This window comes from Dermacentor albipictus, chromosome 1 (assembly GCF_038994185.2).
Source record: "Dermacentor albipictus isolate Rhodes 1998 colony chromosome 1, USDA_Dalb.pri_finalv2, whole genome shotgun sequence".
Taxonomy (NCBI): domain Eukaryota; kingdom Metazoa; phylum Arthropoda; class Arachnida; order Ixodida; family Ixodidae; genus Dermacentor; species Dermacentor albipictus.
This window is the reverse complement of record NC_091821.1, coordinates 266,818,283-266,838,660: the sequence shown is the minus strand read 5'-3', so window position 1 is coordinate 266,838,660 and position 20,378 is coordinate 266,818,283. Positions and strand designations below refer to the sequence as shown.

General features: G+C 41.6%; 1 protein-coding gene across 2 annotated transcripts in view; it reads left to right on the top strand.

The window, feature by feature from the left end:
• Positions 1-20,378, top strand: part of mgl (low-density lipoprotein receptor-related protein megalin) — a 247,389-nt gene that overhangs the window by 173,583 nt on the left and 53,428 nt on the right. For both annotated transcript variants that reach the window (XM_065448860.1, XM_065448862.1), the window contains exons 15-31: positions 905-1,114; positions 1,204-1,399; positions 2,258-2,511; positions 2,627-2,776; positions 4,960-5,253; positions 6,783-6,896; positions 6,982-7,101; positions 8,853-9,092; positions 9,449-9,583; positions 9,940-10,065; positions 11,563-11,694; positions 11,760-11,879; positions 12,519-12,641; positions 13,204-13,406; positions 13,768-13,952; positions 15,945-16,173; positions 18,106-18,283. In XM_065448860.1, coding sequence (XP_065304932.1) covers positions 905-1,114; positions 1,204-1,399; positions 2,258-2,511; positions 2,627-2,776; positions 4,960-5,253; positions 6,783-6,896; positions 6,982-7,101; positions 8,853-9,092; positions 9,449-9,583; positions 9,940-10,065; positions 11,563-11,694; positions 11,760-11,879; positions 12,519-12,641; positions 13,204-13,406; positions 13,768-13,952; positions 15,945-16,173; positions 18,106-18,283 — 3,009 coding nt within the window. The remainder of the gene's footprint in view (positions 1-904; positions 1,115-1,203; positions 1,400-2,257; positions 2,512-2,626; positions 2,777-4,959; positions 5,254-6,782; positions 6,897-6,981; positions 7,102-8,852; positions 9,093-9,448; positions 9,584-9,939; positions 10,066-11,562; positions 11,695-11,759; positions 11,880-12,518; positions 12,642-13,203; positions 13,407-13,767; positions 13,953-15,944; positions 16,174-18,105; positions 18,284-20,378) is intronic.

The following is a 20,378-nucleotide window of genomic DNA, read 5'->3' as shown; positions in this document are numbered from 1 at the left end:
AAGATCACAAAACTATTAAGATCTGTCACCCAATACAGGAACTGATAACTTGTTTGTTAAATAAAGAAATTCATAAAGTTATGTAATATATATTGTAACAGGTACTATATTACAATGTTACTGGTGGATTTTAAAGAGGTGTGCATGCGGGACAAGATTGGGGAAGAAGAGAAAAAATAAAGGACTGAAAAAACAAATTGGCAGTTTTGCTCGAAGGGCAAAACATTGACAACGATAGCCAGGTTTTGTGCTGCCCTTGAACTCCTCGGATGGTGTTCTATCTATATGCGGGTGCAGCACATGTGGGTGTGTCAAAATTGTTGGACGCTTAAAAGGTTTAGCATGCGGTGTAAAACTTATAATAGCATCACGCCAGTGCCACTATACTACCCATAAAGAGCGCTGTGGCTGGTGCCAATAAAATTAATTACTTTTGGATTGTGAGCCCTGATAATGTTTTGCTATTTTTAATTGCATGTTAAGATTTAAAATGAAAGGCATATGCTGCGAATGAAACATTTTATGACTTGCTTGCACTCCGAAATTGTGAAAAGTGCTGAGGAATAATTCAATCAAGACTATAAGACCTAGTTTGAGCAAATTTGCCATTTTAATAATATAGCATCTACCTAGCATATACAGCATACATAAACATATGGCACATATAAACAAATATATATGAAACATCAGGGCATTGCTGATAGCAAAAGATAGCAAAATTTCACCGTGAATGTCCATATAATTGATGCAGAATTGCAGTACAAGGCCTCTGATGGATGCACCCACTTCAATATGTGATATTCTTTATTATAGCTTTGTTTGTTGAAAATGAACCTGACCATAATTATCAACGCCATTTATTACAGACAGCACTTATGCAAAAGTACATTTCTATTTTTTCCAGGGGTGTCAACATTCTTGCTTTACTCTCAGCAGAAGTTTGTGCGTGGCAGCCTTATGAACATAACTCAGGATGGGTTCACAGATGCCATGGTGCCAATTGTTAGCAAATCAGCTCGCTTTGTTGGCTTAGACTTCGATGCACGTGAAAGATTCATTTACTACTCCGATGTCATCCTGGATGTTATCTACAGAGTCACAATTGATGGATCAGGTTGGTACTTATTTTTAAAAATTTTCTTTGTTTCTTTATGAAAGTGCATTTTATTGATATCTAACTTGCCTCTTTTTTATTTAAAACAGGGAAAGAAAATGTTTTAGCATCCCAAAATGAAGGAGTAGAAGGCCTGGCCTTGGACTGGGTTTCTCATAACCTATATTACATTGACAGTAGAAAAGGAACACTGAATGTCATTAGTGTCAAAAACTTCCAGTACCGAAGAACACTGTTGAAGAACTTAAAGCGTCCTCGTGCCATTGTTGTCCATCCAAACAAAGGGTGGGTGGTAATGTTTTTGTAAAAATGTGCTATTCTTGCTTCAGATGTGCAGTAAACCTTAAGTACTTCGCTACTGTGAGGCATGTTATATCCTTTGAAACATCATTCTTCTGAGGCAGCTTCATGGGTGCAAACATCTGTCATGCTAGTGCATGACGCTATTCTTGCTGTTTGTTGCACCTCAACCTCTAAACCAAATTGAGTGTATGAACAGCTAAACAATAGGAGTTAGCCTTAAAGAGAACTGTAGGTATTAGGCTTGTTGCTGCTGCATTATGATAAATTGTAGCATTAGACACACAGACATAAAAAAAAAAGAGGACATGTGAGTGCTCATGTGTAGTTTTTTTTCTGTGCGTATGTGCATCTCTAGGCAACAAATAATTTTGGAAAGCATTAATCCAGTCACGACAATCATTTCCTGGTTCACTCATTACAGATTCAGATCCGAGTTTCTTAGTTTAACACACTTAAGTCTCGTTTACAGACACTTGGCGTATAAAGCAGCACGGAATCCAATTCGGCAGCGGTGAATTCTACCGAAAAGGCCCTAAACATTGCACAGCTGTGTAAGTGCTTACTCGACAAGTTGTGCCATTAGTAAAATATTGTGCGCTCTGTTTTCCATGGTATTTCAAGAGCTGAAAGCAGCTCAAGCAGTACAATAGGCGAGCAATGTGATTGACACAGCATTTTGGCAGTAGGAGATTCCACGCTGCTCTAGACACTGAGTGTCCCAGTGTGAGCTGGCCATTAGTGTCGGTTGAGCAGTATGTTTAGCTCTGAGGATCTTTTTAGTTTCTTTCTGTTGAACCAGTTGTTAGCACTTGTACATGGCTTCTTCACTTATCTTTGCAGGTATGTCTTTTACTCTGAATGGGACAGACCAGCAAATATCAGCCGTGCATACCTGGATGGAAGCAATGTGATGGTTTTTCGGGGTGTGCTGTTGGGATGGCCGAATGGGCTCAGCATAGATTTTCAGACTGATCGTCTATATTGGTGTGATGCACTACTGGATCACATACAGCATGCCAATCTGGATGGAACAGATGTTCAGACCATCAACTCTCCACGTATTAAGCACCCTTTCTCGCTAGTCATTCATGGAGGTGAGTTTGTAGTTTTTGAAGTTGGGATTGGGTATTTCTGCATAGATTGACAGTTCCAGTGCTACTGTGCTATTCTGACAAAATATACTTATCTTGTTTTTCTGGCATGTTGCAGATTGGCTGTTTGTCACGGATTGGCGTTTAGACGCAATCTTGAAAATGCACAAGATTACTGGAGCTGATGAGAAGATTATAACTACAGTGGAAGAAGGCAGCCGACTTTACGGCATTAAGGTCTACAGCCGGGACAACCAGAAAGTTGACAGTAAGTTAAACTTCATTGAATAGAATATGTGAAGCCATAGGGGCCTATTCATATTGTGAAAAGATGGCATCAGCATCAACAAAACATGTTCCTCAAGAGTTCACCAAATATTCTGTCATTGTCTATGTTGCAAAAAATCTTGTTGCACTGCACTAATGGCAACAATTTTGCCTCAGTGTGTTAATTTTTGACAACTAAAACAAACACATGTGCAGCCAGGTTCCTTTGTTATTCTTCTATGCTCACATCAAGGTGCATGCGCTGAAGCTATACCAGATTTTTCCATTACAAGGCTGTCGAAATGCCACATGCCCTAAAGCAACACTGGCTTTGTCGTTGTAATATTGTTATACTTGCTAGTTTACGACTCGCTGCTGCAAAGAATGCCCACCGCTTCATGCCACCTATACAGTAAAAGCTCGTTAATTCAAACCGCAAGGGGAAGCCGCTTCAGTTCGAATTAACGAAAGTTCGAACTAACGAAAGTGAAGGAGAGCAACAGTACACTGCGATTTAGAAGCAGTAGGGCATGTCAGAAATTTGGCGTGTCAGAAAGTGATGGCGTGTGCCACGGGCACATGCCATCTTGAAGTCGAAGCTCTAGGTCCGACTGTGCCACACTACCGATGTCCACCGAAACGAACGTTAGCCGAGGCTTAACACCATCACAATGAATCGCGATGGCCGATACCTCCCAAGCTGAAAACAGACGTGCACAACCGATGAAGACTGCCGAGACAGACGCTGAACATGTGAAGGTGGCGAAGGCTCTGATTCGTTGGTTCTTGATTGCAAGCGCAACTGCGAAGTACTTGATTCGCTGTGTTACGATGGCGCTTGCCATGCCATCTCCGCACAACATTAGCAGCTGTAGAAGATTTGCAAAGCCTCCGAGATTCGTAACGGGCACGAAGTCTCGGAGGTTACGTAGAACGGAGAGGCGGCAGCCGCCGCTGCCTTCTGGCTGACCCCGCGTCGGTTAGATTTTTTTTCCGATTTTGCCTTCTCTCGCCGTTCTCTCCGTTTCGGAGGCAATACAGCCTTGTGTGTAGGCAGTAGGCATGTTTCTCTGGCCGTGTGCCAGGCGAGCGTAGTTCGAATTATCCGTGAGGTAACCTTCTCGCGTTCGAATTAACGGACTTTTTTATACATACACTTCTGTGGAGCTTGGCCGGACCAAATCGTACAGTTCGAATTATCCATAAATTCGAATTATTGAAGTTCGAATTAACGAGCTTTCACTGTAGTAACCCTCTGCCATCAGCAAAGTAGCCTACAAGATGTGGCGGCGGCTCCCTTTATGCTTTCCTCACAGAGTGTGTTGCTGCTACAAATGCTTCCTGCACCTTTACTCAAGTATGGTCACCTAGGCCTTGCTTGCATCCAGCATTGCCCTCTGCCATCACCAATAAAATGACCACTAAATCCTCTGTTGCATATCAATGACTGATCCAACTGGCACATGCAACTAAGCTTACCTAAGTGTTCTTAACATCATGATTCACTGGTAATTAACAAGCTATTTTGTTGCACAGATTATATTGGGGAGGAAAAATTTAATGTGATAACCTTGTACACCAATAAAAGATTTCTGCATAAGTCATTGTTTGATAGTGAGTTAAACCACAGCGAAGCAAGTGATTCCCATTTAAATGAGTGCCTCCATGTTCTTTATTATTATTATTTTAAAATTTCAGCATGACATGCTATTAACTGTTGGCAAACAAGTTATTGGTGCTTGTTGATGATATGCGAGAAGAATTCCCAAACGTTGTTGTTTGCATGGTTTGATAAGGTTACCAATGGCATGTTTTTTATGTTGGCTGGCAGTTTTAGCAAACTGTTTCTCTAGTGAAGCAATGCCTCATTAGATTAATGGAAAACATTACTGAACATATTGTGTGCTTCATTACAGTGAGTTTTGACATGAAGACACTTGTTTAATTCCTGTATGAGAGTGATGAGAGTGAACGGCTTATTGCAGGAATTTGTTCCACTGTAAACATAGTTGCATGAGCACAATTGGTTGTGAGGTTGTGCATTAATGTAATTCAGTCACTAGACCATGTTCCCCACACATTTATTTCTACTTGCATGAATACTGAAATAATAATCTGTTGCTGCAGGAGTTAGCATGAATAGAACATATTATTTTATGTCTTTCCATTTCTCCACACTGTCAGGTCGCCATCCATGTCAATTCAACAATGGTGGCTGCCAAAAGTTGTGCTTTCCCATCCCATCAAATGGAAGCCAAGGCCCTGATCTGGTTGTGAGCTGTGGCTGCCCATACGGTGAACAGCTGTCAAAGGACAACAGAACCTGTATTTCAGACCCATCTGCCGAGCCACCTGTTCAGGCATGCCCCAACACATGGGACTTTACATGTGAGAACCAGCGCTGCATCCCAAAAACCTGGGTGTGTGATGGAGATGATGACTGTCTTGACAACTCGGATGAGATGAACAACTGTACACGTAAGCAATTATTCAGACTTCTTGTCACCATTGGTAAATAAGATTGCTAGCAAACTCTGAGAAATGATATATTACGGGATTTACACATTGTGTAACCATAAGCAATATATGCCCAAGGTCAGTTGCAGCAACAGTGCACTCAGTGCTGTCCTCACTCTTGCTTTCTGGAGCACATTTTTGTTGGTTTATTTGCTTTCCATGCACTATGGGTGTGCATCCTTTTTCCATTTTGCTCTCGCATCCGAATCATGTCCCAATGTCCATGCACCATTTTGGAGACAAATGGCAAGTCCGCTGCACATCCAGTTTTGGATACCCTACACGGATGTCACAAGGATATCCCGTGTGGACTTTTTATCAGCATACACGGGAATACTTGTCCTACAATTGAGGCTTTGCCTTTGTGTTTACTCGTAAGAATATGACGCTTCTCACACCTTCGAATGATAATCATGAGCTATCGGGTCTGTAGCTGGTGTGTTTGTTGTACTTTATGAATTTTCTGATGTAATTCACCTTGAAAACTTCAGTTTGTTGAATAAGCCACTTACGCCTGGTGCAAGGCCTAGAAGAATGAGGAGTGGGCGGCACTTTGGCACATGTTTCTGTGCACGTAACATGTACACAAAATGTATCTGTTCTTGATGCACGAGTGCTCAAGCTGCCTGTTGCACCTGTCACGCAGCGTGTGCTGCGACTGTAATAAATATTATGGTGCAAACACTGTGCAAAAGGCCCTGACATACATCCGTAAAATGTACGCAGCATGTCCTCATGATGTCCCTTGTGGACATGCAAGGGATTTATACAGGACACGGAAAATGCAGCCAAATGGTTATGTGAGGGATGTCTGCAGGACATATTCGTCACATCCCTAGGATAAACATGCCCTGACAGTAGATGTCCATAGGATGTCTATAGGACGTCATTGTTGGCACTGGAGTGGCATAGAACTGAGTGCAAGGCATCGCTACGAAAATCGTGGCCCATATCTCGACCATTGTCGTTATTACCTCGACCATTATATCGACGGCGTTGTTGCTACAGATAGACAGAGGACAGTCAGTGTATGCACCGAATTCTCATCGGCGCCAGCAGATGCCAATGACCATGCCAGCGATGCATCAAGAGGAAAATATCTTTTTTCTGCTAGACTCAGTAGCCAAATTTACACACAACCGTGCGGCCAGAGTCTGAATTATTGCACGGCATGCTGTAAGGTGTCCGAAATTTTGGTCCTCCATATACATTATGTCTGTGGGGCTACTGGTGGTGCTGCAGAGCTGTCCCAATAAGCAAGCATGTCCAAATTATTGCTTGGCAACTTATTTGAATCTTGACACTTGTTTACAAGTTATAATGTTTACCCACTATCTGAATGAGCTTCCAAAGATGCCGTTACAGTGTAGTTCAAGCTCAGATTGTTATTGGTCTTCCCTGGCCATGAAAGCTAAGCATGCATATTCAGAGCTCATAGGTTTTGTGGAAGTTCCCATGGTATGTAACTGTGTGTCTTTGTTTACTTGCAGGAAACACTTGCAGTCCTCGAGAGTTCAGGTGTGGTAGTGGTCGATGCATACCCCTGTCATTCAAATGTGACTCCGACAACGACTGTGGGGACTTCTCTGATGAAACCGGATGCAGTAGGTTTACTGTTTCATTTAGCTTCTCCAGTGCTGTTTTGCTCCATATGCACATACAGTAACAACTTTTTTTTTTTTTTTCAAGCAAATGTCAAGTGTGACAACTCGGAGTTTTCCTGCGAGAATGGGCGATGTATTCCGCAATCTTGGAAGTGCGATTCTGAAAATGACTGCGGGGACGGTTCAGATGAAGGAGATTTTTGTAGTGAGTATGCTGGCACTTGATTGGCAGTTCATTGTCTCACTTACATGTTTTTGGCTTGGCTTTCTGGTTACTGCATTACTAACATAGGGTGTCTACCAAGTTGACATTTCCAAGTTCCCTGAGTTTTCCAGGTTTTCCTGAGTGCCTTTGCAAAATTCTCTGAGTGACACAGAACTTTGTTTTATGTCAAGATGGGCTAACACCATGTCGCCTGACGCTATCACTCTCTATAAATAAAAGAAACGACTAAATCCAGTTTGAATAGTAAGGTATAGTGTTTATTTTATTGCAAAAGAAAACAGAAGGGGGGGGGGGGTAATAAAATGCACAGCGAATAAAATATCTTGGAAAAAAATGTTAGTACCCATTACAAATCGAGTTGAACATTCTCAATACGAATAAAAAGGAGATGCATACAGAAGCAAATATTTTTGAATATGAGCTAGTTCCATCAACTGATGGCAAGCTCATTGGTATGAGGCCCGAACATTGTCACAAGGGAGATTCTCTCGGAACAGCTGGTAATTGTCAACCTCAACTGTCCTGACATACTCTCAGCCCGCACACAGCACCTCAGTGTTGTGTTTCACTGTTTTAAAGAGTTTATTTTAGTTTGGATGAGGGACACCTGCATCTTGACATATGCCAACACTTTGTCTTTTGAGTTCAAGCTCCCTACAAAGAAGCGGCAGCAGGCTTCCTTTCCCTTTCATTCCTCAATGTGTAGGTCCTGTGTGTTCTTGTCCTCCTTCCGCTGCGCGTTTGCCACATGGACCATTTGAAGCATCCTCTTGGAGAGTTGTACAGTCAACGTCCGAAAATCAGGCAGTTCGGAAAAAATTGAATGCATAAATTTTACTGCCCTTGAGGGCTCAAATCACCACAGGCACATCCAAAGAAGCTCTGAAAGCCTGCCAGTACACTTATTAGGCATATTGGGGCTCGTACGGAGACAGGAGATGGTGGGTGCGTGCATGTATAATTAAGGAATACATACAATCTCTCGTCACAATTGCCTCTTCCCACGCTTGTTATGCTTCACCGCAAATACTTTCGCGTATGCTTCACAGCGTAACATTGCAGACTTTCGGGAACCGGCATTATGCAACATCCTGTTTTTTCCGAGCTTCGAAGCCAATTGCGAGGGCCACAAAGGTGGAGTCAGTGACATTGCTGACAGCGACGAATTTTTGCAATGAAAGACACGGTACTGAACGGCAAGAAGCTTTAAATAGCGAACGTCGAAGCAGCTAGGCCTAGTGTTGCCACTGTGGTGGCTACGGCTGCCAGCGGATCTGCATGCGAGAGCTCCAGTGGCTTTGATTAATGCCGTTTCGGACCTACGGTCACAGCAAACAGTCCGGAACATTGGACGGCGAAGGTCTCTTGCATCCAAAATTTCAGACGTTCTTATACATTGACCCTATATAGGGGTTCTGTGGTAGTGCCACGAAGCCATCAGGCGTGCGGAAAGCCAGTCGTTAACTGTACTCTGGCAACTCCTCCAGACGACGACATGGTGTCAAAGACGATTCATTACGATTCACCTGTTACTCGAGGCAGCATTACTGCGACTTTCGTTCCCTTTCAATAAAATTACAGCTAATTTTCCCTGATAGAAGCACAAATTTTCCCGAGTATTTCCAGACTACTCAGAATCCCTGAGACTTCTTGGTTTTCCCAGTCGGTAGACACCCTGTAACAAAAGTTGCACTTGGCTCATGTTGCATCTTATCTCACTGTACTTTCAGAGGAAAAAACATGCGCATACTACCAGTTCACTTGCCCTGGATCAGGTCATTGTATCCCACGCAGCTGGGTTTGTGATGGAGACAATGATTGCTTTGACCAAGCTGATGAGAACAACTGCCCTCCAGCTGTCTGCAGCTCTTCACAGTTTCAGTGCTCCAACAAAAAACAGTGTATTCATGAAAGCTATCGATGTGATGGAGTCAGTGACTGCCAAGATGGCTCTGACGAACAAGGATGTCGTAAGTATTCTTCACTAATGCATGCGTATAATGCAAAGAAGCAGGTCTATCACTAGTTTTCTTTTTCAATTTGCTCACAAGTTTTCCGTATTGTTATCATTTTTTTTTTAAATACAGTAAACATGAGACGTAACACATAATTAATTTTTTTTCCAATGAAAAGGATACTGGGGCAACTAAGCACCCAGTGAATGTAATATCCTATGGACATCCACTCCTGCACAATTAGTGCTGTATAATTTTTATTTGTACAGTCAGTTTCATTAATTATTTCAATGTACAGGGGAGTGTTCCTGTCGTCAGCAAACTTTATAGTTTACGTAGTGAATGTTCACAATTGGTTTTCATTTTTGCAGCGTCATTGGCACCTGACCAGTGCGACCTTGAAAAGTCCTTCCAGTGCAAAAAGTCGAGGGTGTGCATTCCTAAGCTGTGGTATTGTGACGGCAATGCTGACTGCGAAGATGGCAGTGACGAACCTTCTTCTTGCGGTGAGCTTTTACTTTTATGATGTAGTCAATTAGAACTAATAACTGGGGTAAATGCTCATCTAAAACTGAATGTGATTAATGAAAGTGGGCTGAAATTCAGTAATGTGTCCTTAAATGTACAAATTCATGATTTGAAGACACTATATAGAAAGGAAAAATAAAAGAAGCAGGGGAACAGCTATGTATAAGAATTACCGAAGTTCGAAGTGTTATTGCACCTAACTCATATATATTCAGCATAGAATTGGCACACATTGTTCACCACTTCAGTGTATGGTGTTAATAAAAAATTACAGTAAAATAAGTGATGTACTTTTTATTCAACTTTGTTGTGTTCTTCGTATTGATTTTGTCAGGCCAAGTTGAATGTCCACAGAACCATTTCAAGTGCAACAATTCCAAGTGCATCTTCAAGTCCTGGATATGTGATGGAAGTGATGACTGTGGAGATAATTCAGATGAGGATAGCAGACATGCTTGTGGTGAGAAATTCCTTTTGTTTTATTATAGCATGAAGTTAATTTTGAACTCTGGTTTAGATTCAGCTCTTGTGTAATGTTTAATCAATTACAGTATGTGATTTTCATGCTTTTACTGTACTAGTTTTCTTTCAGTAGACTTCAAATGTAGAGGTGTCTTACCCCCGTATTCAGAAATGAAACTTAAGTTGAAGCCCACGCTTGACTTGATCTAAATGACGATTATCGTGAACACGCCAAAGGATACGCAGTGAGCGTCCTTGGGCATTTAACGCCAGGTGTCATTTAAATCAAGTCAAGCATGAGCTTCAACATAAGTTGCATTTCTGAGTACGGGGGTTAGTGTCTGGTTGGCTAAAACATCACAAGTGTCGCTGACTGGTTGCCTCATGTCAGTGTCACATTTTTAAGTGGGGCTGGGACATTGTTCTGGTATGTGTTGTCAACAGCTGCCCACACATTTAGGCATCTACTTAATCATCGGGACATACATGTCGCTCCAGATATGTGTACCCTATAGGCCTAAAAATCACCCTCATGATGAATAAGGTGGTGCTTACAGAAAGTAAGCCCTTTGCCCCAAAATTCTTACCTGCAAAGTGAAAGCTCTTTCACTGCGGTGGTGCAAGCAGCTCTCAAAGAAAAAATCTTGACATGGTGACTTTGTCCTAATTGTCAGCACTGTTCAGGTGAAAATATTTAAGTGTATTGGTGGCAAATCGGTGCATGGCAGATACATGTGGTGACCACACATGCATCAGCCTTGCGTTGAAAGCAACCAACGTTGCACAAGATTTTAGCCTCATTTCCTCGCCATTATGACCATTGATGGAACTTCCACTATGCAAGAAGCTGACTTGAAGATTCCGAAAAGTTTTTTTTTCTTTTTTTATTGCGGAGAATAATGGCAGTTCCTTAGTCTTTAAAACACCACCAGATATTGCCATCCATTACTGCGGTATTATTAGTAGTGTTGTGCTACATTTGATTTTGGGACCAACCAATACTGCCGCGCTTACCCCATTCATATGTGAAGGCAATTTAATACTAGTAAAACCCACACAATTCAAGCGTGCACTCAGTCAGCATGATTGAAGGCTGAGGGTAGATTGGAAAAGATAAGACATGCTCATGTGTACTAAGCGCTTTCCTGTGGCTTGTTGTGTTCCATCTGTTGTTGCACTTTTAAAATATACATCCTTTTTTACTTTACCCTATCAGTTAGTAACCATTGTAGCCGCTACAGCGTACATACTTTAAAAATTTACATTGAATGTTTCAGATTGCTTTTATGCCATATTATTACATAATGCAGCACCTCTTCTTTCTAAATTCGAATTGTTGTTGCACAGTTACTTCTGTGAAAGATACTTTCATGTTGTGAAAAGCTTTATTCGGTTACTTTGAGAAGGTCTACTGATTTAAAATTTGTTTCATAGTGGGTATTGACAGATGAAGCTAACTGTACACAAGTCAAAATTTGATGCCTTCTATTTTCAGTTGCACCAAAGTTCCAATGTGAGCATGGGCAGTGGCTTTGCCCAGGAGTTACTAATCGTTGTGTGAATATATCTGTGGTATGTGATGGAAAGCCTGATTGTCCAAATGGAGCTGATGAAGGCCCTGGTTGTGGTAAGTTCAGTTATTCCAGATTTTACCTAGAGACTGGAGAAGAAAACACACCTTGCCTATTGCAGCATCCACACCATGCAAGGCCAACAAGGCTGGGTGCACACATGGGTGTCATGTAACACCCATGGGCCCCCTCTGTACCTGTCCAAAGGGAGAAGTGCTGAATGACACAACAACGTGTGTTGGTGAGGACTTGCAGCATTACACTACTTGGAATTTTAGCTCTGTGGCCAGGAACTAACCACTGGCCTTTCATGAGGTACTCCTATCACAGCCCATTTAGAAAATGCTGCTTGCCTTTGCCTTTTACTCAAATATAGTGAAGCTAAGGGATTTTTTACTAGTACTTTTTGCTGTTTAGTAAAAATACAGTTTTCTTCTGCATTTATATAAGCAGGTTACACCACTATGAACATGAGTTTTGTCTTGCATAAAGCATTCCCGCTTACTGTAATGGCATAGTGGCTATGGCACCAGTTCATATTTACATGAAGCATATGTGATGTAATGCAGCATGTTTTTATATTTTGTAGTGTTTCACTGCTTCCAATATTAAGCTTAGTGCCTTTGTTCTTCTCAAAGCCTTCACATTTGTATCTTGGCTGCATGCTTCATGAACATTTCTTTCACTAGACTTAGAAATGGCTTAGAGCACTGTGTCATTAAACAAGCACACACATTTTATACTTTGTACTGTTGCCTTCCCACCATTTCCGATAACAGTACAGTGATGCTAAGTTTCTTTCTCCTTAGCTCCAGCTTATTGATGAAAGGGGATGATCCTTAGGGTAAAATGTACCTTTTTTCTTTTTTTCTCTCAATAGACCTCAATGAATGCCTGATTGCTGGAACTTGCAGCCAGCACTGCATCAACAGCAAGGGATCATACACATGCTCATGCGAGCCTGGCTACTCTCTTGAGCTCAAACACAAATGTAAAGCAACCAGTAAGTGTTTGGAGAATTACAATTTCTTTTGCTGGAAGTCACTGACATATTGTTAGAAAAATTTGGTTGACTTCTTCAGAGTTGAACATCAACATACTTTGTAATTCTGCCTGTCTTATCGCAAATTCAGCTTCACAGGGGCTCTGCATCTATTGGAGCTAAATGAAGAGTATACAAACAGTTTGGATTACTCAAATTTTTGCTTAGTTTCCATTGAAAAGAGTCAGTGTTATTATTCAGTGGTGCATGATGAAGTGCCAGCAGTTATGTCTTCTCTTTAGATATCGTAGGAACTTTTATCTACTGCAGTGGTCTGGTTGCTCATCTCGAAGGGAAGTTGACTTGTACAGCAACCAAATATCTGGCATATTAAAATGATAAAGTAGATTTGGTCAGAAATAATTTATATATATGTACAGCTCATGCATCGTTTTTAATATAAGTGGTTTAATGCACTTTGACGTTTCTATTGTGTGGTGATCACAATACCTATGACAACTGCCGCTGAAGATAAATGTAAGCACCCAATCTTTTGTGTCGTTCCCCCCCCCCCCTCCTAAAGACAGGTCTGATGCCTTCTTGGTGATATCAAACCGACGTTCAATCCTGGTTGCGAACCTGGACACAAGCTTTCTGGAGCGTGTGCCTGTAAAAGTGGAAAACGTTGTAGCAACTGCTTCGGACATGGCCACCAACACCATTTATTGGTCAGATATGAGTGTCAAGAAAGTTTTCCGGCTGACTAAAGGTGGAGAACCACAAGTGGTCAGTGATCCCTTCAAGCCTTAATACATTTTCGTCACCTTAAAACCAAATGTTCTACTTATTTGCATTAACCTGGATTAATGAATTGTGAATGTGGCATAGAAAGAATGTTATGGCAATGAACTGTTTGTTACACTTATGGTGTAACAAACAGATCAGTCATGTATCTGTTCATTGATGACTATCCTAAGTTGAGCACTGGATGTGTCAAATGACCATCCTACTATTAAAATTGTCATTCTCTTGAATATTTCACTCTAAATCCAAGCCTTGCATAGTTTGAAAAATGTTTTGATAGATTTTATTGAGAAATGTTAGCTGTTACATATCATCTTAAGTACTGTTTCACTGTTTTTTCTAGGTAATTTCTAGTGGCCTTGATCTGGTGGAAGGCTTGGCTGTTGATTGGGTGGCACGCAATCTGTACTGGGTTGACTCTCGGCTCAAGACAATTGAAGTGTCAACACTGGATGGAAAGAACCATATTGTTCTGCTGAAGGAAAATATTAGTCAACCGAGAGGCTTGTCTCTGGACCCAAGAGAAGGGTATACACCTTTAGTGTCATTTTTTTAACAAAGGTTTAGACCTCCAAGGCCTCTTGATAGAAGCTAGAGAGGAGGCAGACACATGATAACAATTTGCACATGCATATATTTCTGCTTATTGTTGTCAACCACAGTGGCCCATGGCTACTACAGATATAATTATAGCCATTACTGTGAGGCAGAGCAAGAACCCTGCTACACTGCAATGCACTGTATGTGCTGTATACCTTAAATGGGGGTGTATTTTTGCTTAAACTTGCAGTGCAGTAGTTTTCCATGCGGCTACCATACCATCGCCATGTTATTGTGGAACCAGTCAACTGTGCATGTCACAATCATGTTTGAAGTCATTTGTGAAATTCTTGGTAAACAGAACTGTTGCACGAGGAAATTTCAATAGGAGTGCACTGAATTGCACTCTCAACCTGCCTGTGCCACTTGTTTATGGTGTCTTGCAGACATTCTTTGAAGTTCTCCTTTAACTGGTACTACATGTCTTCTGGTTTGTGCCACCACAACTTGTGTGCCCTGGCACCCTCACCACAATCCTTCTGGTAATATGTCTGTGGTCCTGTTGCCTTAGCCTATTTTCATCATGAGTGTCATCTAGCTGCTCTTTGGTGTGCCTGCACTACTGTTCAGACCATGGCAGCATGTCACAGCAGAAATTCTCTTTCCTAGAGAGATTCTTTACTTTTTGACGTGCGTGTTGAACTTGCATGAACACTGCATTTTTTTTCTTTAGGATTTTTTTCACAATGGTCTTCTCTCCTCTTTTGTTCTCATCTAGGAAAATGTTTGAATTGATACCCTATGAAATTGCTTGATTTGATGATGCAGTTTCATCAGCCTCACTATAAAAGCACCTGTTGTGGGAGTTACTATGGTGGCGCAACCTAGCGCTTAACACATTGGTGTTCTGACATCCAGAACCTGAGCTTGAAACACGTCATCAAAAAAAAATAATTTTTTTTTCATTTTCAAAGCGGGGCATATGTCGATCCATTTGAAACCCACCCATGAAACTGGCAGACTCTAGTGACGCCAATTCCTTTAACTCGGTCAATGCAAACATCAGTTATTAGCTTTCAACTCGTCAATGTGTTTAGAAACTTTCATGTGATCATGAGAAGAATGTACTGTAGAAAGCAATCCTGTCCTATCCTAATACAGCCTCAGACTTATTACTGATGGCAAGCACCTCTTTATTGTGGTGGCATACTGTACTGATTTAATAGTAAGAGCTGGCGTGAAGCTTTTTTTTTTATGTACTTGTCCCTGGTCTCACATTCACTGTACTAAAGCACTTTCCTTCTTACTGCACATCATTCTATGCAGTCCGGAGATGCTGCCTTAGCCATGAAAGGACATATCTAGCCCACTTCCTTCCTAGCTTATAACAGTTTATCACAGTCAAAAGTGGACGTTGAGCAGTTGTTAGAGAATTTGGCTTAAACCCACATAAGTGTTTGTTCAGTTCTCAACACCACCACGCATTTTCTTGTGTGTGTTATATAAGGATTGTTTGAAATTCTTGTGAACAGACCAAACAGACACATTTTGCCTATTCCCTAGCTCATAACTACTGTTCACATTAAAACCTGTGCTTCCTTAATTAAAAAATCATTGTCCCTCATGCAGCTATTGCTATTCGGCCCCTTCCATGCGTGGGATGGATTCCGTTCATGGGTTTTGGGTAAGAATGGCCAAAGACAAGCTGAGCTCCTCAGTGGTACTTTGCATTTTCTAGCAGCAACATGGAGAGTCTAGCATTGTCTCGGTACTTAGTCAGGCCTTTGGTAGATGGCAGCACATAATCCATGGGACAGTGCAAGCAGAAGAAAATTATCCTTTCTGAGGAGGTAAAACGTGTTGGGAACACGTTTATAGATAGTTTGGTAGATGCTTGAAACGCACTGGCACTACCCGATTACGTAGTTCATTCACTATTTTCTGTGTTACTGATTGTTTTTGCCTGTATCCAACTTTCAGGGTTCGTCTCATGTTCTGGACTGACTGGGGTGAAAACCCGCGTGTTGAGAGTGTTGGCCTTGATGGTACCATGCGCAAAACAATTGTGCACACAAAAATATACTGGCCCAATGGTCTGACCCTTGATTTACCAAACAAGCGCATTTACTTTGCTGATAGCAAGCTGGACTACATTGACTTCTGCAATTATGATGGCTCAGGGCGCCAACAAGTGCTGGCACACAACCATGTAAGTATTGCTGAAGGCCATAGAGTGTGTATGAGTTTGGTTGAGCTTACTCCACTCGCTGAACAGTAGTAATTAGGCTTGCTTTCAAGTGCTTAAACTCCCATGATAAAAAACAGCGGCTCTGCACTAACCTCTCTTCTCCATTTGTCAAAATATTCGATCAATAAAAAGCAGCGTCATATGTGAATTGAATGAGTAAATGCAGATGGTTATAGGTTTTCCTAAAAAACAAAACAAAAGATTGATCAGCCTGGAAGAAATATAGATTGAATGCTAGTCAAAGATATTGGTTGATAGCTCATGATTAACATGCAATTAACTGATTTAAAGATGAGAACAATTCTACCTTAATTTCTTCCAGTCATCAGGAATGGCCCTAGAATCTAGTGGTAGGTAATGATCAGATATACTATTTGGCCAGTAACAGAGATTGTAATTGAGTGACTTCACTGCTTATCACTACAGCTGGAGTGAATAAAGAAGGAGATTGCAAATGACAAGGTGGCGTCACACAATGAAATGCACAAGCAAACAGTGCATGATTATGACACATCTCTCTCACTAATATGTGTACTTGGAATTGCAGTGAAGATGTTTGATAAGGGTTCTATATTAGTGGTCATCAGGCTGTGGTAAATTCACTTGATAAGTACTGTAATTGTCATTCCATTGTCCATTGTCACAATTCTTTAAACTTACTGGGTTATCTTCTTGGCCAACAGCATGAAGCTGGTCACTGATTTAAGGGAGAGAATGTACCAGAACTTATTGGAATTTGAGCATAGTATTGACAGCAAGTTGCCGGACGAAAAATTATAAGCAGCAGCTGTCAATTCCCTTACGTACTGCTTAGTGCATAAATAACACTTCCATGTGTAGGGCTTGTTGTTTGCCTCCATTTTTCAGTACGTATTGCGCCCACACATATTTGTATGGCAAGTTTCACAGTAATTTGTGCCCACATTACAATGCCTCCATAGTCAGCTAGGGTGTTGCCTAATAAATAACAAACAATACTTCCACTTAGCCATATTTTACCCTGAACTTGTGATTTTATTATAACCATTTAGGGTGCCAAAAAACAACACACAGCACGCAAGAGAAGACAATGGGGCAGAGCATCTCTTTCTCTTTTTTCTTTTTGCCTTCTCTTGTGTGCTGTGTGTGTGAATTTTTTTTTCTTTTTTTGGCCCCTTGAAATAGTTATAATTAATCGATACCAACTCGCCCAACAAGAAGGTCTCATGACTGTATTATAGGTTCTCAAGAGAGTGGGCTCTGGTAGCAGCATGTGCATGCTTGGTAAGGATGATTGATCAAGGCAGGTAAAGGAGCATATAACCGTGAATAATGAAGCACATTGTAAATGCCAAGTGGGCATTGGACAATATGTGCAAGCAAATAGCGTGTGGCAGTGGAAGCAAGAATGTGTACCTGCAGCAGCAAGGGTACACTGCAGCAAACATTAGTTCTAAGAGAGAATCAAATTGTGGAAAATGAGTGTGGCTCATGGTTAAGTGGGATACTGTATTATGGGTGTTCTGTTCACTGAAGGTATTATGTCTGCATTTCAGCTAGACTTTGTGTACTGGTTATTTGTACTATCAACGGTATGCAAATAAGGGAAGTCGCAGCATGGAGTCTTTTGATCACTTAGGTCTCCATCCCCTTTGCCTTGTTTTCTTTGTGCTATGTGTGATGTGAGCTTGCTGTTTCTTTTGCAAGGAAGGGCATGACAGTAGGCTATTTCAATCTGCTGATTATTTTGGAACATCTGAACATTGATGAGAGGGAAAAGAAATATTTTAAGAAATATAAGCCTGATATACCAATTTAAATTTACAAATGTGGAATGCAGGTACATTCATGGGTGAAGTGTGCAAATGCAGTGTACATTCCAAATGTGTCTCTTGTGTGTGTCTATTTTTTCAGTATCTATTGCACCCACACTCCCTCACCATCTTTGAGGACACACTGTACTGGACAGATCGTCAGCTGAACAGAGTATTATCCTGCCAGAAGTTCAGAGGCACCAACCAAACTGTTGTATCTCATCTGGTTAGCCAGCCCCTAGGCATTCATGTGAACCATCCAGTTCTGCAACCACCTTGTGAGTAGCTTTTTATGTCACTCTCGTATGCCACGTTTCATGGGACAGTTTTACACCTAGCAGTGAGGTCTGAATATTGTCTAGTGTTGTTTGTATGTTGTAATGGAAAGAAAACTTGACGTACGTGTGTTTTGCCATGTGTGTAAGTAAAAGCTCGTTAATTCGAACCGCAAGGGGAAGCCGCTTCAGTTCGAATTAACGAAAGTTCGAACTAACGAAAGTGAAGGAGGGCAACAGTACACTGCGATTTGGAAGCAGTAGGGCATGTCAGAAATTTGGCGTGTCAGAAAATGATGGCATGTGCCCGCGGCACACGCCATCTTCAAGTCGAAGCTCTGGGTCCGACTGTGCCACACCACCGATGTCCACCGAAACGAACGTTAGCCGAGGCTTAACACCATCACAATGAATCGCGACGGCCGATGCCTCCTACGCTGAAAACAGAGGTGCGCAACCGATGAAGACTGCCGAGACAAAGACGCTGAACATGTGAAGGTGGCGAAAGCCCTGATTCGTTGGTTCTTGATTGCAAGCGCAGCTGCGACGTACTTGATTCGCTGTGTTTTGGAGCTTGCAGTGCCATCTCCGCACAACATTAGCAGCTGTACAAGATTTGCAAAGCCTCCGAGATTCGCAACGGCCAAGAAATCTCGGAGGTTACGTAGAACGGGGAGGCGGCAGGCGCCGCTGCCTTCTGGCTGACCCCGCGTCGGTTAGATTTTTTTCTGATTTTGCCTTCTCTCGCCGTTCTCTCCGTTTCGGAGGCAATACAGCCTTGTGTGTAGGCAGTAGGCGCGTTTCTCTGGCCGTGTGCAAGGCGAGCGTAGTTCGAATTATCCGTGAGGGAACCTTCTGGCGTTGGAATTAACGGACTTTTTTATACATAGACTTCTGTGGAGCTTGGCCGGACCAAATCGTACAGTTCGAATTATCCATAAATTCGAATTATTGAAGTTCGAATTAACGAGCTTTCACTGTATTTACATGCATGTGTATGTGTTTTTCTATGCACTTTTTCTTGTGCTATCAGTGTTATAACATTTTCATTTGTTCGAGAGTTAGACAAACTGAATGCATCAACCACTTTCGTGTCATGATTGTCCTGGGCATTCCTAGAAAGGCAGGCCTCTCCATGAGACAGTGCACGATGCAGATAGCAAATTCTAGAATTATTGCTATCACCTTGAGCTGATCTAGAAGGCTCACTGTTGCACTATAAGTAGAGCCTGATTGCAAGCTGCATTTTTTTTTTTTTGATATCCACCGAACAAGCTAGTTACGCTTTCCTGAGGTATTTGCTTTATGTTGAGGGGCACAAGTTTCCTACAATAAATGAACTGGTACTTGCAGCTTCACCTTGCATCATGTTCCTCCATCTGCCTCAAGTAGAGACTGGGCAATGTTCTCATGTCTACAAACCAATATAAAATGATTAAATTCTAAATTGAGTATTGGGTACACAATTTGAATAGTAAGTTTGTTAGTGCATTCACCACTACACAACTGCCACTCTACACCAGGAGGCATTGGTACTAAGTTACCTGGTTAGCAAAAACTTGTTCAGGAGGGTTTTAGCTGCAAGGGCTTGGGAACTATTATGACAGGCAATGGACACACATGGTATCAAGTTTTCTTTTTTATTACAGCATACAAACACTACAAACACTACTCAACTGTAGGTGCACTCTGTAGTGTGGCAGGGCATTATCTCAAGTCTCCTACATGAAATTGGCATGAGTACGAAGGGTTCATCCGATGCAGGGCAGGGGTAACTGGAAATTCCTGGGAGAGGCTTTTGTCTGGCAGTGCTCCTGATTAGGCTTATAATGGCAAATGTTTACAATTCCTGGAAATACTGAAACTGTGGAAAACGTAAACGAAACAGTGAATATACACTACCTTTGCATATTAAAAAATGTGATGATATTTCACTCTGCTTTGCTGAATAAGTTTTTAGCTGCCATTTCGATCTGTGTCCGTAACATTACATTTGTTGCCTAAGATCTATTCCTGTAAAATCGCTCTTCTTGCTCTGTTTTTTTATAACAAATGTTGTGAGCTTGGCTTTTCTGTAATTATTTTTATAAGCATTTTA